Raw genomic sequence first — 16,462 nt, 5'->3', positions numbered from 1 at the left:
GGGGGGCTTATATACTAATACTGATAATTGTGCACCAGCGGGCACAGTGTTATCAAATTTGCAAGGTCAGCCAAATGAATTACCACAATTCATATTGTTCAGAAATCCTGCTTAAGGCTATGTTCACATTTAGTAAAAATAGCAGTTTTTTGACATGGCCGTTGTTTGCAGTGTCAAACAACAGACTATGTTTGACATGTATTGCCGTATCGGCCACGGGAACATCATTTTATGTTATCTGGAATGCGGGCACATTTGGGTGTGCCTGCAGTCCAAATCGCCATAAGGCCATGTTTACACAATGTAAGTTCCGTGGTTGCAACAACGGCCGTGATTAGTACGGAACTTACATTGTGCTACAGGCTGAGGGAATCCTGGCCGAAGTGTATACACATAGTATACACTCCAGCCGGGACCCTTAGCGGCGCCACGAGAAAACGTGGATAGCGGAGAAAAAATGAATAGCGGCTGCAGAAAATCCTGTCAGTGCACACAATGGAGCAAGCGGCTGGGTCATGGAACAGCCGGTCTCATACAGCGTCTGAACATAACCTAGAACTGTATGCAGTGTACAGCTGTTAGAATGGCCATATATTGTGTGAACCGAGTGGGAGCGCGAATCCTCCTCAGTCAAATCCTTCCCATCGCTTTAAGGCTATGTTCACACAACAATACCAAAATAATTTTGAGTGAATAAAACAATAATAAAATAAAACAATGTGTGAACAGGTGAAAAAATAGGAAATTAATCAATTACAGCTGCTGTTCTATAATGTGTTTGCAATTTCCAATTGACCTCAATGGCGCACACTATTACATTAAAATACAGCTGTATTTTTTACCTGCATTACGGCCATATTCTGGTATTATTTTACTGTGTGTGTGTGAACATAGCCTGGAGATGCCACTTTTCCTTTGTATTTAAAGCAAACATTTTATATGTACAGTGGTACCTTGGTTTAAGAGCTCACAGTTTTTTAAAATTTAGACTTGGTGTAAGAGCATTGCTTTGGTTTAAGAGCTCCCTGTACTGGGTGGGAGGGGGAGTGGGGGAGGGGCATGGTCTGCATAGCGGGGTCTACAGCTCTGTACTCTGACCCAGGAAGTCTCCCTCACCTTCCAAATCATAGCAGATCCACTTCAGGCTGGGGCTTACCTCAGAGGACAGGACTGTGGAGGTAATCTCTTCATAGCTGTAACCCCTCTCTCCCCGGACAGAGAGTGCTGCATGTATGTGCCTATATATGCCCTGCTCATTCCTTCATGCTCCCTGCAGTCTCTGTCCGCCCTCGTGTTTCCCATCCTCTCTATTACTGTACAGTAACTTATAATATCACAGATTCTGCTGGTTCTGAATGTTTGTTTCATCTGTTTTACATCTAATTCAGAATAATAAATCATTATTTTTGGAGTGTGGAACCAATTGTCTGCATTTCTATGATTTCTTATGGGAAGATTTGCTTTGGTTTAAGAGTGGATTTGGATTACAAGCGCCGTCCTGGAACGAATTATGCTCGTAATCCAACTCACCACTGTATTTTATATTTTTAAAAGAAAAAAGCTTGTAAATGCTTCTTGCTACCGGCCTTTTACTTCTTGTTTGAGGGATTCTCCTCATTCATCCTTGCACTGCTCTTTTGAGGTCTTTCCACTGATTTTCAATCATCTGGAGTTGGGCAGAACAGAATTATAAAATATATTCTATAACAAATATATATTTATTCTGTATTCTGAGGGTTTCATGTACACCTGATAAAAATGCTTCATACCAAGTGATGCCCATATTCCTGTGCTTGGCTACTTGGCAATATCACTAATGTATGTTCCTGTATAGCTGTTCTCTAAAACTTTTTTACTGTTTTAAAAATAATTGTTTAAAACCAAAATAATACACTGATATTACTTAGTGTTGAAAAGTGTGTTTCGTCTTTTACTTTACGCCTTTCATTTTGTCTTCACCCATACAGTATCGCAATAGATTTCACGCTGCGAGTTCCACTGCAACACGCTCTTGTAATTTTCTATGGCTTTACATACTCACAGTTGATTTTTCCCTCTGCTGCGAGTATATAAAGCGCCATCCCATTTAATCCACTGCTGCTGGGCTAATACGTTCCCTGGCCAGCGTTCTTGCTTGCTTCTCAGGCTCCTGGCTCCCTGGTGTCCTGCTCAGCCAATCAGTGAGCTGCCTCGCCATACTCACTGATTGGCTGAGCGAGATGTCAGGGAGGCGGGAGCCTGAGAAGCAAGCAAGAACGCTGGCCAGGGAACGTATTAGCCCGGCAGCAGTGGATTCATTGGGACGGGCTTTACATATTCACAGCAGAGGGAAAAATCCACTGTAAGGCTATGTTCCCACTGCGTATGAGACCGGGCCGTTCCGTGACCCGGCCGGGTCAAAAAAACGACCGGTCTCAGAAAAGAAAGAGTGTGAGTGTGTGTGTGAAACTGGCCTAACAGTAATTGTGGTCAGAGGTGCCCAAACCGTTCTGCCGCTGTACAGATTGGTAAATCTGGCCTAGATGGGCAAGCAGATGGCAACCAATCACGACCCATTCAGAGAAATGAAAGCCAAGTCGTGGTTCGTTGCTATTTGTCTGGGACAAATGTGGTTTTTGTGTCAAATTGACAAATTGATCAATCTAGGCCAATGTGTTCTACCTGGGTTGAAAACCGATCTTAAGAAAGATCTATTTCTGTTCCAGACGCCCAATGCAATCAGCTATGATAAAAGATGGCCTCATCGCAATGCTTGTACAAGAACTGGAGGACACTGATCATCTCTCTGACTACACAGTAGAGTATTCTGTAGCTCTGCTCATGAACCTCTGCTTACGTACTGCAGGTGTGTGAAGGTGAATCTTTCTTAAAGTGAAGCTGTCATTTCAAATATTTGTGCATAAATCAACAGTACAAGCGATTTTAAGAAACTCTGTAATAGGTTTTATTAAGCAAAAAAGCCTCTTTCTGTACTCAAAAAGCTGTTTTCCCAGTTTTTCCCACACACACTTCTCATCTGTGCATTATCAGGCAAAATTGTAGAGAAGCAAAATGAAAATGGGTTTGCTGTGTCCATTATGACCTATGGAGGTGAGGAGGGCCAAGGGTTATGAGTGAGAAGGAAGAGAAGACAATCAGCTGTACAGTTTGGAGACTGGGCACATAAAATGCTGGATTCACAGGTCAGTGCAGGTCTGGGAAAATGATGAGATAAGATTGCAGGATGATGTGCTGTGCAGGGCTGCCTTTTCTCCTCTCCGTGCTCACTCATCTCCCTCGAACCCCTCCCCTCTCCATAGAGCATAATGGACAGAAATCCTGCTTCTTCTGAAGTGAGGGGGGAGGTAGGAAAACAGCTTTTTGAGTACAGAAGGAAACTCTTTTGCTTAATAAAACCTATTGCAGAGTTTTCTCAGATTGCTTGTACTATTGATTTCTGAAATTAACAGTTACACTTTTAACTTCATTTTCTGTAGTCATGTTTGTTTTTTGTTTGTGAAAGATTTTTCTTAATTCTCTTGTTACAATTTGTCTTACATAGGGAAAAAAATGTGTGCTAAAAAGGCCGGACTTATCCTCAAAGTGCTTTCTGACTTACTGGGCCATGAGAATCACGAGGTTTGTATCTGTTATGGGCTACGCTCCTCCTGTATTTCTCCACTTTTACATCAGCCAACTATGAAAAACATTTCTTTAGTTTGGATTTAGATTTAATTATTTTTTTTTGCCTGTAACAGGAAAAATGTGTTTTATACAAAACCAACAGTAATTTCATTGATAATTATTTTACTGGTACTGTTAGTAACACTTTGTCTTTACACATGTGTGTCCGGCCTTCTCCATCTTATTGGACATTGGATTGTACCTGGACAACAAAAGGGCTTGTCTGGGGACTTTAAAAAGTTGATAACTGGGCAACCTTTAAATAACTTTTTATATCCCTGGACGACCTCTGTAAACAGGACCTGTCAGCTGTCTGTCCACCCTATTCCTACAGCCTTTTTTTAAATATTTCACTGGCACCATTTTGGAGTTATTATTAATTATTAAAGGGGAACTAAGAGCAGGATAGAAGTCTCTCACCTGCTGTGGTGTTACCTTGAGCCTCAGTGCTGTTTTGGGGAAATCTTGAGTTCATTTCCTATAAAAATTAGGTCAACCCAAAAGAAATGACAAAAAGATCCTCCATCTCCAACATGAACTGAAAATTTCCATATTTATAAAAATAAAAGAACACGGATATCCATATGCAACCCCTTTTGATGCCCAGTGATCGGTAGTAAGTCACTGCACAGAAAAAGCACTTTGCTTCCCAATGATAATGCAAAGTAATCAATCAAGGACGGCATCCAGGCCCAGCTTTTAGCAAGATTTTTTTTTCCCTTTTTTGCTAAAACATGCATCTTATAATCCAAAAAATATGGTAACCCCAAATCTTATAGCACTGCATACATGACATATAATCCTATATATTGTATATATACTTAGATGGATATATTGTATCTTTTGCAATAGTAACTTTTCTTTATTTTTTTTTATTTTTTTCTGCTTGCATCTTTTAGTCTCCTTTCTCATCTAGCAGACAGGAGAGTAAAAGAGGACCAAGAAACACAGGGCAGCACCAAAAAGTTGTTCTGAAACAACCTTTATAGTGATGCCCAGACTCCATGATGTCTGCTATGGCTGGGCAGATGCTGGGGAGCACGGCATCTGGATTATACTGATAGGCCCCTCTAGGGGAATGCTCTGCTGCTTTGAAGTAGAACCATAGATTCATGTGGCTGCTGCATGGGGTTTGTACTGGTTTGACCTAAAACAAACTATTATAGACATATAAGTGAAAAATCCGATATCATATCATGCAGCTTCTAAATGGAAAAAAAAAGTATAGAGCAGCAACACAATGGCCTAGATCATGGGTCTCCAAACTGCGGCCCTCCAGCTGTTGCAAAACTACAACTCCCATCATGCCTGGACAGCTAAAGCTTTGAATTTGGCCGTCCAGGCATGATGGGAAATGTAGTTTTGCAACAGCTGGAGGGCCGCAGTTTGGAGACCCATGGTCTAGATTTATCAAAGGATGTAAAATATACACTGGTATAAACTGTCCACAGCAACCAATCACAGCTCAGCTTTTAGCTCTGATAACATGAGAGGAGCTGTGATTGGTTGCTGTGGGCAGTGTACCAGTGTATATTTTACACCCTTAAAGGGGTAGTTCACCAGACCTTTTTTTTCTTTCAGATCAACTGGTGCCAGAAAGTGCTTGAGATTTGTAATTTATTTCTGTTAAAAAATCTCAAGTCTTCTAGTACTTACAAGCTGCTGTATGTCCTGCAAGAAGTGGTGACATGGACAGAGGTGGCAGCAGAGAGCACTGTGTCAGACTGGAAAGAACACACCACTTCCTGTAGGACATACAGCAGCTGATAAGTACTGGAATACTGGAGATTTTTTTTTATAGAAGTAAATTGCAAATCTGACACTTTCTGGCACCAGTTGATTTAAAAAAAAATTGTGAACTACCCCTTTAAATATGATAAATCTGGTCCAATGTGTTTACCAGTAGATACAGAGCTGCAGTGAACATAATTTCTTTCTTTGGAGTCAGCCAGTCTGACATTAGAAGCCTTCACCTTTTCTTCTTTACATATCTTTGTGAACCGACGTCCTGGAATATTAATTTGGATTTGAATTCCCTCAGGATTACAGTAATAGCCTTTCTTCTCTCTACAACACGCTTCTCTTATAATCTGCAGATCCGACCCTATGTGAATGGAGCTCTCTACAGCATCCTGGCTGTTCCTGCAATACGGGAAGAGGCCAGAGCCATGGTGAGAACACATACACATTGTCAGAGAAAAAATGGGATTAAATCTGCTGACTGGCAGGAGGGGCTGAGCCAGGGCTTTAATTGGTTAATTTTGTCAGTTTCAAGTTTAAGTATTAAAGAAGTCCGGGCAAGTATTTTTATTTTTTTTAAGGCAGGGGGGAAACATAATAACCAGTCCTTACTTACCAGCACCTGAAATAGAAAAACACAGCTATTTTCTTGCAAAAACAGCACCACAGCCAAACCGAGGACAAGAGCGGTGCTGTATCTGGAAGAAAGCGGCCATGTTTTTGTAACCCTTTAGAAGGCTGTGTGCATTTCTAAGGAGCTTTATTTCCGATCCAGTTTTGCATCTCCAGAGTTTCTGCTATAAAGGAGCCTAAACGATTGAAGTTAGTTGCTGTAAGAGGATCACTAACCCACCGATATACGATTTCTGGAGTAAGGTCATTGACATAATCCACAAATTAACTAATATAAGGGTCCATTTACACAGAAAGATTATCTGACAGATTATCTGCCAACGATTTGAAGCCAAAGCCAGAAACAGACTATAAACTGAGAACAGGTCATAAAGGAAAGCCTGAGATGTCGCTTCTTTTCAATTCCATTCCTGGCTTTGGCTTCAAATCTTTGGCAGATAATCTGTCAGATAATTGTTTCGTGTAAGGGTCCATTTACACAGAAAGATTATCGTTTAAATTCGAACAATATGACGATAATTTGCATGATAATCGCCCGGTGTAATCGGACCCTTATGGCCGCACGCTCTGTGATTCCCCCTCTGTGGAAAAGTACTCTACCCCTTACAATACATAGCTGGTTTACTGAAGTCGCTAATATCTATAGAATGGAGGAGCTAGTAGCGGACCCTATTGCTACATTACCACCTTTGTTCGGTTTCGGAGAGGGCTCTCTTCCTTTGTTACGCCCGGCACCGTTCTCTGTTTAGTTAGTAACCTTAGTAGGCAAATAGCAGCAAGATATTATTCTAATGCTTTGTGCCCTGCTGTGTAACTGGCCTGTATTCATCTTGATGTATTTGTCACTGACATTGGGGAAGGGCGGGGTGACATATCTGTATTAACATGTATCCCCCTGGGTACCGCTTCACCCCCATCCTCTAATATTCTGTTTTTACTTCTCCCACCGCTAAAGCCTTATACACACGCTCCACAAAGTTGTCTATAATCACGGTTCAACTTAGAGCTCATTGACTTTTATTGATTTGTAATCCGGTCCATAAAAGAATAGGACATGTCCAAGTGCGGACTGAGATTGCGGTACGGATTACCAATAGTAGTCTATGGGATCCATATTTTTTTACAGATGTCACATCCGTGACGTCCGCAAAAAACACGGATCAAATATATGCAAACTAGTACTGTTCACATTTTACAGAAACGAAAGCAAATTTGGATAATTTTCCACGGATCACAGAGAAAAACTAACGTTTCCTTGAGGCCTAAGGCTGGGTTCACACTACGTAGTATTGTGGTCCTCATAGCAACCAAAACCAGGAGTGGATTGAATGCACAGAAAGGCTACGTTCACACAATGCTGAAATTGAGTAGATGGCCGTCATTTAATGGCAAATATCTGCTGTTATTTTAAAACAACGGCTGTTATATTGAAATAATGGCCGTTATTTACTGTTATATGGCGGCCATCCACTCAATTTGAACATTGTGTGAACAGATCCTTTCTGTGTTTTCAATCCACTCCTGGTTGAGGTTGCAAGATACTGAACAAATACTGACTGAAATATACTGTGTGTGAACCCAGCCTGAGCCTGTATTATTATAGATTAATAAGATTGTCATTTGCCTTTTTTTTCTTTGCAAAATCAATAAAAATTGAATGTGTTGAAAAAGATATTTAAGGTATTGAAAAAGTTTTGGTGTTTAATCTCATTGTATATGTTCTGTGTATCTACTAGGGGATGCAGGAGGTGCTGCAGTGTTTTATTAAGGAAGGAAATAGAGATATGAACCGTCAGATTGAGTTCATCATACGGCAGCTCAACTCAGGTATATATATATATATATATATATATATGGCATCTTTCATAGGAGGCGCTAAAAAAATCTGGAGCTGAAGGTGGAGAATGATCGGGTCTGAGTTTTTTCAGAAATGTCTGCTACGGCATCGGACACATTGTCTCTGTCAAATAGCAACCAATCACATCTCAACTTTTATTTCTCACGATGGGCTGTGACTTATTTGGTCGCGATCTGTCTAAGCCGAAACTGATTGACAGATATGAGCTTGTGTGTCTGTGTGTTTTTTTTTTTTTTGTAAGATCCCAGAAGTTCCATGCTAGGTGTGCAGGCAAATCCCATGTGGCATGTAGAATAGGTTAGTGTTGTAGTGGAACACATATATATACATTAGGGATGAGCGAACTTTTGAAAAGTTTGGTTCGATCCGGCGAACTTTCGTGAAGTTCGGATTCATACGAACCGAACCTAAAACGAGCCTTGCTATAACGGCTGAATAATTGCAGCTACAATAGTGGGAGTCTGATAGGGTATAGTTTCGTTTAGTTGCAGTTGCTATTACAATGAAAAAAGTGGAAAAAATCAAAGTGCAAAAATAGTGAAAAAAAATTAGCCAAGGTGTAAGTGATTACACGGGACATAGGACACAAAGTTCCTTGGAGCCAGTAGGGTGGAAAACAGACATTTGACAGTGGAACCAGCAGCAGTAATAGTACTGTATTGGACCCAGTGTGGTGGAGAACAGACAATTGACAGAGGAGGAGGAGGCAGCAGCACTTGATTGCACTCAGTCCAGCATGGTTGAGAACACACAATTGACGGAGGAGGAGGATGATGTTCAGCCTTGGAGTGGTGGCCTGGGAATCCTCGCTGATGATGTTGTTCAGCGCACTTTTCAGAACACGGATGAGAGGGATGATGTCGTTGATCCCATAGTCATGCCTGCTCACAAACAGAGTCGCGTCCTCAAAAGGGATTAACAATTGGTAGGAAATGTTTGCAGAAACCTGTGCACTATGAGGTTTATCACATGTGCCATACAAGGTGTATGACTCCCTGCTGCACTGCAGAGACAATGTTCCTCCCATTGTGGGCTACAACACTTCCCACCGTTAGTTGACCTTGGGTCAGCCATTCATATATCTCCTTCTCCTCCCTGATGGTCCGGAGGAGTTCCTGCCCACTGTGGCTCCGTTCACTCAGGCTCACAAAATGGAGGACAGCCTGAGAGCGCCGGGCTTGACATCGTTGGTAAGACACCGGGGCAGGTTGGACTGCAGTCAAAACGGTGGATGGTTGCAAGCTGGTGGAGGCTGAACTTTTGAAGAACTGGCCCCCTAAAGCATCGGGGAGGTGACAGTGGCAAGAATGGGCTAACTTTCTGGTGGTCTTCTGGGGGAATGTTGACCCAATGGGCAGTAACAGAAATGTACTGCCCTTGCCCATAATTAAAGGACCAGACATCAGCACTGGGGTGCACGGTCTTGGACACCAAGGACCCAATGAGTTGCCAACATTTTTCTACACAACTGTGCAGTGATGGGACAGCCGATGGGACTTTTTTAATGATAATGATAATCCCTTGTATCCTGGTCTATTCTGTGATTTTATTTGTTATTTTTATTTCAACCAGATTCGTTACGAACTTTCTCAAAGTTCAGTTCGGTGACGAATTGAACCTTTTGCAAAATTCGTTACGAATCTGGTTTGTTACTGTTTGGTTTGCTCATCCCTAATATATATATATATATATATATATATATATATATATATATATATATATATATATATATATATATAAAACGGCAATATATGTATATATCTCGGTAATAACTGCTGGAAACATTGACGACTAAGCGGTTTTTGAAAAATGAACAGTCTGATCTTTTTTCAAATAACTTTTTACCAGAAGAGAAATTTGATGAAGCCGCAGAATCCGATGATGATGAAGAACCGGAAGATGAAGAGGTAAGTGCTTTACTGCACTCAGGTCCAAAGGTGTTCAAGACTGGACTGTTTAAAGTGTAACTGTAATATAAATGTCATTTTTCAGAGATCAATAAATATCAATAGTACAAGCAATTTTAAGAAACTCTGTAATAGGTTTTATTAAGCAAAAGAGCTTTCTTCTTTACTCAAAGTTGTTTTCCTACTTCCCCCCTCACTTCAGAAGAAGCAGGATTTCTGTGTCCATTATGCTCTGTGGAGAGGGAAAAGGTTGAGGGGGATGAGAGAGAGCAAGGAGGCAGCCCTGCAAAATGCTACATCTTGCAATCTTCTCTCCAAGCTCCCAGATAAGCATGGACCTTCCTGGCCAGCGTTTTATGTGCTCAGATTGTGTCCAAACTGTACAGCTTCTTCTCTGCTCTCCCTGCTCACTCATTCCCCTCCCCATGGACTCAGCAAACCTGTCTGTAATTAAGATCATTTTGCCTGATAATGCACAGATAAGAAGCGAGAGGGGGAGGCTGGGAAACAGCCTTTTTACTACAGAAAGAGGCTTTTTGCCTATTACAGAGTTTCTCAAAATCGCTTGTACTATTGATTTCTGCACACTTTAAAGTGAATCTGTCACCCCTGAGTGTCTACCAAGTTCGCAGCAACACTGGTAAGATATCAATAAATGCATTCAGAACATGTTTTGTTGCCTGTGTCTGTATTGTTATTGTTGTGTCTTAATTCCGGCCTTGTTCCTGGGCACTAGTACTGCTATGCTTCACTTTGCTCTATGCCCAATACATATCACTGGGGAGGGCACAGAACAGTGAGGCATAGTGGTGCTAGGGCTCGTCACCTGCTTGACACTATTCACGTATGACTATAAGAACACAGGCACTGAAAACAAATGTATGTTCGTATAACCTGCCGTGTCACCAGCTTAATAGGCAGTTGAAGTGACAAATTTACTGTAATGGGGCGGTGTCACTCAGCAAAGATGTCGACCACACACATATATGTAAATGAGGACAAATGTACCGTTTTTAGTAAAGTCGCTTACATCCCTGTACCAGTTTTATTCCCCATGTATCTTTTCATTCCCTGGTTTTCTTCTTTCTTCTTTTAATTACCTTGATGGGATATTTATGCCTGGATGATCCAAGAACTAACTTGTTCAGGACTATAACAATTGAAGTTTAGTTTAGTTCAGATAACTATTGGCCAAAAAAGGATGGCGCGACTCAATGGTCAGAAACAATGATTTCTGTAGCCATCAAGGTAATGAGGCCGCTCAGGTGTGAACTGTTGGTGCTAAATGAACGGGTGGATACGTCCATACAATAATAACATCAATGAAAAAGTAAAGTTTCCTATAGCAAATGAAAGATACAGCTAAAGGGGTAGTCCACTAAAAAATGGTTTCTTTCAGATCAGCTGGTCCCAGCAAGTGCCAGAGATTTGTAATTTACTTCTATTAACCCTTTGAAGATCAGGCCAAATTTCGTTTCCCCCCCCCCCCCTTTTTTTTCCTCCTTGTGCTTAAAAGGCCATAGGGCTTGCATTTTTACACCTACAGACCCACATAAACCCTTATATTTTTTGTGACACCAATTGTACTTTGCAATGACAGACTTCTTTTTTTCCCTAAAACATGCAGCAAAACCAGGAAAAAATTATTTGTTATATTGACAAAAGACACCATTTTTTTTAAACATTTTGGGGGGGGGGGGGGGGTTCGTGTTTACGCTGTTTGTTCTATGTTCCTCAAGTCAGGAGAGTTACAACGATATGTAACTCATATAACTTTTTTATTTTAGTTGATGGCTTTTAAAAAATTGAAACCCCTCCCCTCTGTGATGTGGCTCCATTGATTCTAATGGAGCCTTGTCAAAGAGGGAAGGGGAGATCGTCACACTGGGGGCCGGCAGGCCTAGCCCCAGTGCTTCATGCCAGGCCCGTGCTTGGGAATAGACCAGCATCATGTGTGAGAACTGGAAAAAAGGGACCTCACTACCGGCATCTCTGCCCTGGTCTGTTAATGTAAAAAACCCAAAGCAATGTACCTGGTGGTACATTCGCTTTAAATCTTTGCTGTGCCCTAATGTAGGGAACACTGCAAAAGGCAAATGGGAGATTCATGAAGTCACGTTTTTTTGTATTTTATGTGGGATTTTCCATTATCATTAGTCCTGTACTATATCGCACCAGCATTTTAAGGTTTCATATCCCCCCCCCCCTCCCTCATATTAAACACTTTTTTCATAAATATGTTCAATGTATTTTTCCTACTGCTGTTGTAAAGTCTTTCATTTTTTTTCTTCAGGAGGAACAAGATGTTCTGGAAGCCGACTTAGACAAAGATGAGGTTGTTCATCCTCAGGCTGGAGAACTAACCGGGGAAAAGCTTCTGACTACAGAGTACCTTGGAGTACGTATCCTCATCTGTAGTATTATAGTTGTTGTACCACAGTGCCCATCTCAATAGTCAGTGTTATCTCCAGTAGTGGATTATAATAGGGGCGTTTTGGGCGGCAGCCCGGGGCCCTGAGCTCCTGGGGGGCCCATGACCAACCAAAAAGACTTATACCTTTAGTGGTGTACTGTCTCCTGGCTACACTTCCGCCATGATTTGCAAAAAATCACTGTTTTTTTAATGGCAATTTTGCACAAATCAGGACATCATGACATTATCTGTCCTGTACTATGAACGCCAAGCTAGTGCTGCCATAGTTACAGTGGGGTGGGGGGGCCCAGGCTTGGTGAACAGCCCGGGGCCTATGGTGAAGTTAATCCGCCCCTGGTTATCTCTTCTATGATGATGACATATACACACACATATACCCACACCAATCCTAAGAATACATCGGTTGCAGCTCTTATTGGGTCCCTGCAGTGGTTCCATGTACAAAGCAAGGAGGGCCACCACTGTGCAGGGAAAAAATATATAGAGCTGTAGATATTTTATAGGATCTGTGGGTTCTAGCAACCTGCCATTCTATAGTGTGGGCATTTCTATATTGTTTCAACCTACATTTATGACAGCAATACAGTTGTGTTTTTCATACTTTTTTTTATTTATTTATTTTTAAATTTTTATTTGCATTCTACTTGGTTCTCAGCGGTGTGACCACACACAAGTGGAGTTGCGCGCAAGTTTACGTTTACATATAGGGAGAGATTTATCAACCATGGTGTAAAGTGAAACTGGCTCAGTTGCCCCTAACCAATCAGATTCCACCTTTCATTTTCCAAAGACTCTGTGATAAATGAAAGGTGGAATCTGATTGGTTGCTAGGGGCAACTGAGCCAATTTCACTTTACACCATGTTTGATAAATCTCCCCCTATATGTAAACGTAAACTTGCGCGCAACTCCACACTTGTGTGTGGTCACACCGCTGAGAACCAAGTAGAACTCCCCCATAGTATCTAATATTTGTAATGTTGCTGACAGGATTTGTAGTTGGTATTCTTTTTTTTTTTTTTTTTTCTTAAAGGGAACCAGTCAGTACATTTGTGTCCCAGAACGGCTGCACCCACCTGGCAGCTGGGTCTCCGGTGTTGCTGGGGGCTCCGTGGGCTTCATGTTCAGTAAAATGCATTTATTACTGCATGTTAAGGCAGGGGGAGGGGGCAGGGGCTGTGACTAGCCATGTCTCTCTGTCCTGTCAGCGCTCTCTGCGGAGTGATCGCTAACTGGCCTCCTTGCCTCAGTCACCCTGCAGAGCGTGCTGACAGGACAGGGGGCTATGACTAGTCACAGCTCAGATGACTAATTCATGGCTCTCCCCCGCCTCATGTGCAGTATTAAAAATGCATTTTACCCCACATGACGCCCACAGAGCCTGGATACCCCAACAACATAGGAAAGCCGTCTGCCAGGTGCGCGCAGCCGTTCTGGGAACAATATCAGCACAAATATGCTGATTACTTCCCTTTAAAAGGAACGTGTTGTCAAAAAAAAGACCTATTGTTCAAAGAATAAAGCAGCGTAAAGCAGATCACCAAATGATTTCAGAATTCAGGCAAGATTGACCACTCTATAATAGTGTAAACAAAACTATATAAAATAAATTATGGTACTTTAAAATAAAAATTAGGATATATATATATATATAGTGTGTGTGTCTGTATGTATGTATGTATGTGTGTATATATATATATATATATATATATACTGTGTGTGTGTATGTATATATAATATGCGCTATGTTTCTGTGTTCCAGAGCAGTAAATGGTTTTATAGGGCAATAAATGCATGCTGTTGTATTTGAAAGCCGTGTAATGCAGCACTACAATAAAAAGTGGAGACTTTATGAACTAAATCTATTAATGTTAACCATTTGATGCTAAATAAATTTATGGCTAAAGGTTCATAGCTGTTTAAGCATCCATACGTTTTTTTGTTGTTCTTGTTTCCGCAGATCATGACACATACACTAAAAGTGAAGAAGAGAATGTTTCCTGGTGTTCTGCAGAGTATTGATGAGCCGCTCAGGCGACCTGTGACCCCGAGCAGCCATCGAGCTGTGCATACAGTGTACGTGCTTAGTGTCTGATAATATCCACCCTTCCTCATTGGTAGGATTGGTGTGCATGTGTTTGCATCATTGTGTTATTGTGACAGAGAGAATGAGAACCTTTTTTTAAGGTTTTGGTTTATTAAAAGTCACTTTTCTTTCACTTTATTTTATAATGGACATCCACAACACAGACACAGCTCTCTACTATAATATCCTTTCTTCATAATGCTATTTGCATTTTACAGGCCAGACAATCTACCATCGCAATTAAATCCTTCAAGCTCTTTCAGAATGCAAAAATTGACGGCAAGACCGCCCACCCGAAGTGGAAGCCGACCCGGCACAGCTGATTTTTCCGTCTCATCGACATGTAAGCACTTAGACCTATACCTTTTGAACCCATTGAAAATTGATGTATTCTTTTTCAGTGAAGACTTGCTGCTGGTCTGTGTAAAAATCTGTTTGGTCAGTACTCTGTTTCCGTGGGGGCACACGCAGGATATTTTTTGTTGCTTTGCAATATGAAGCATTCAGTTGGTATTGCATGTTTTATAGTGTTAGATGTTCAAAGAAATGTGTCTGCAGACTAACCAGGAAAGATGATGTGCTTCCTCTTTCACAGGAAACTACCAGTGCATGGATGCTCCAGCTGTGTTTGTCTGTAGTTTGTCAATAATAATCCTTTGACCTAATGTGTAACATAATGTATCTGCCTGAAAGCACTGTAGCCAAATGTATTTCCATGTGCTTTGGGGTGTCGGTATCCAATCACCCGCTAACTGCCAAAGCCTCACGCCAATACTCTGCTCCTTCTTCTTGATCTACCTTCTGCCTTTGACAAAGTTGACCATTCCCTCTTCCTAAAAACTCTCTCATGCCTTGGTGTCACCACCTTGTCCCTCTCCTGGGTCTCTTCTTACCTCTCCATCTCACTTTTAGTGTCTACCCCTTATTGTTAATGTCCCCCAAGGCTCCTTCCTAGGGCCTCTTTTCTATCTCTACCTTTGGCCTGGGACACGTTACCACCTCTATGCTGATGATACTCAAATCTACCTGTATGGTCCAAATGTTAACTTTTCTGCTATCCAGGATCCCAGAGTGTCTATCGACTATATCTTCCTCCTTCTCCTTCCACCTTCTAAAACTCACCATTGACAAAACAGAAGTAATCACCTTTCCCCCATCTCGCTCCAGCCCTCCCTCTAATCAGTCATTTATAGTCAATGGCTGCGCTCTTTCCCCCCTTACCCCAAGTCCACTGCCTTGGGGTCACCTTTAATTCTACCGTCTTTTAAACCGCACATTCAGACCCTGACAACCTCCCGCCGCCTTCTAACAACCTCCTGCCGCCTTCACCTCAAAAACATTGAATCCATTCTTTTCTCAACCCTAACCCCATAAAACAGCTGGTACATGCTCTCATTATCTCCCGCTTGGACTACTGCTATTACCTCCTCTCTGGGGCTCTGGAATAATAACAGATTTAATATTAATAAGTGTAAATCCTCTCTTAGAACAGGAACGTCACATTTATTTGCCTCCATCTTTTCTTTCTTATAGCCATTGACACCGAATCATCTCGGCTTTTTTCTCCAAGTGCTCGGTCAGATCATCGGGGAGCTGTGTCTCCTTCTTCTCCTAGAATTTTGGATTTGAGTTTGGATAAAAGCAATGGGCACAGTAACAGGTGACTCCAGTACTGTCTGAATGGTGGTTATAACATTTCTCTGCAAAGTATTCAGCTGTGACACCTGGCTGCTTAGCTATATCCTCTCAGCAGCCAGATGGAATTAGTCATCTTATAACACAACATCCTTGACCAGAGGAAAGGCTATTACTATTGTCCACCAAGGTTATAAATGAGAAAAGTGTTTGTGTTGTTAATGCACAAGGTAGTGAACCTAAACCGACAGATGTGAGAGCAGTTCATCCAGTCATTATTTAATACATCTGGCAGGTTGAAGTATTAACTCATTCTGTATTATTTCTTTCTGTAGCAGAACTTGGCTCCCACGAAGTCCAGAGATGCAGAATACCAGCCCACGCAAAGCTAAGACCCCGACTATTGCACCTCAGTTTTCCCAGTCTGGACCACAACAAAGTCGACCTAGTTCTGCCGGATCCTCTACTCACAGCAGACAAAGTGAGAATTCGAGAACTGAGTATATA

At 41.6% G+C, this 16,462-nt stretch overlaps 1 protein-coding gene and 1 long non-coding RNA gene across 4 annotated transcripts in view; one reads left to right on the top strand and one right to left on the bottom strand.

The window, feature by feature from the left end:
* Positions 1-16,462, bottom strand: part of LOC138795424 (uncharacterized) — a 28,179-nt gene that overhangs the window by 5,309 nt on the left and 6,408 nt on the right. The window lies entirely within an intron of this gene.
* ARMC9 (armadillo repeat containing 9) overlaps positions 1-16,462 on the top strand; it is a 97,324-nt gene that overhangs the window by 78,404 nt on the left and 2,458 nt on the right. For 2 of the 3 annotated variants that reach the window (XM_069974459.1, XM_069974458.1), the window contains exons 15-24: positions 2,706-2,845; positions 3,542-3,618; positions 5,760-5,834; positions 7,773-7,863; positions 9,743-9,801; positions 12,095-12,199; positions 14,195-14,310; positions 14,539-14,663; positions 15,854-15,980; positions 16,291-16,436. In XM_069974459.1, coding sequence (XP_069830560.1) covers positions 2,706-2,845; positions 3,542-3,618; positions 5,760-5,834; positions 7,773-7,863; positions 9,743-9,801; positions 12,095-12,199; positions 14,195-14,310; positions 14,539-14,663; positions 15,854-15,980; positions 16,291-16,436 — 1,061 coding nt within the window. The remainder of the gene's footprint in view (positions 1-2,705; positions 2,846-3,541; positions 3,619-5,759; positions 5,835-7,772; positions 7,864-9,742; positions 9,802-12,094; positions 12,200-14,194; positions 14,311-14,538; positions 14,664-15,853; positions 15,981-16,290; positions 16,437-16,462) is intronic. The other variant, XM_069974460.1, reaches the window with a different exon arrangement.

Source organism: Dendropsophus ebraccatus, chromosome 6, assembly GCF_027789765.1.
Source record: "Dendropsophus ebraccatus isolate aDenEbr1 chromosome 6, aDenEbr1.pat, whole genome shotgun sequence".
In the NCBI taxonomy this organism is placed as follows: domain Eukaryota; kingdom Metazoa; phylum Chordata; class Amphibia; order Anura; family Hylidae; genus Dendropsophus; species Dendropsophus ebraccatus.
The sequence above is the reverse complement of the archived record's forward strand: the minus strand, read 5'-3'. Positions and strand labels throughout refer to the sequence as shown.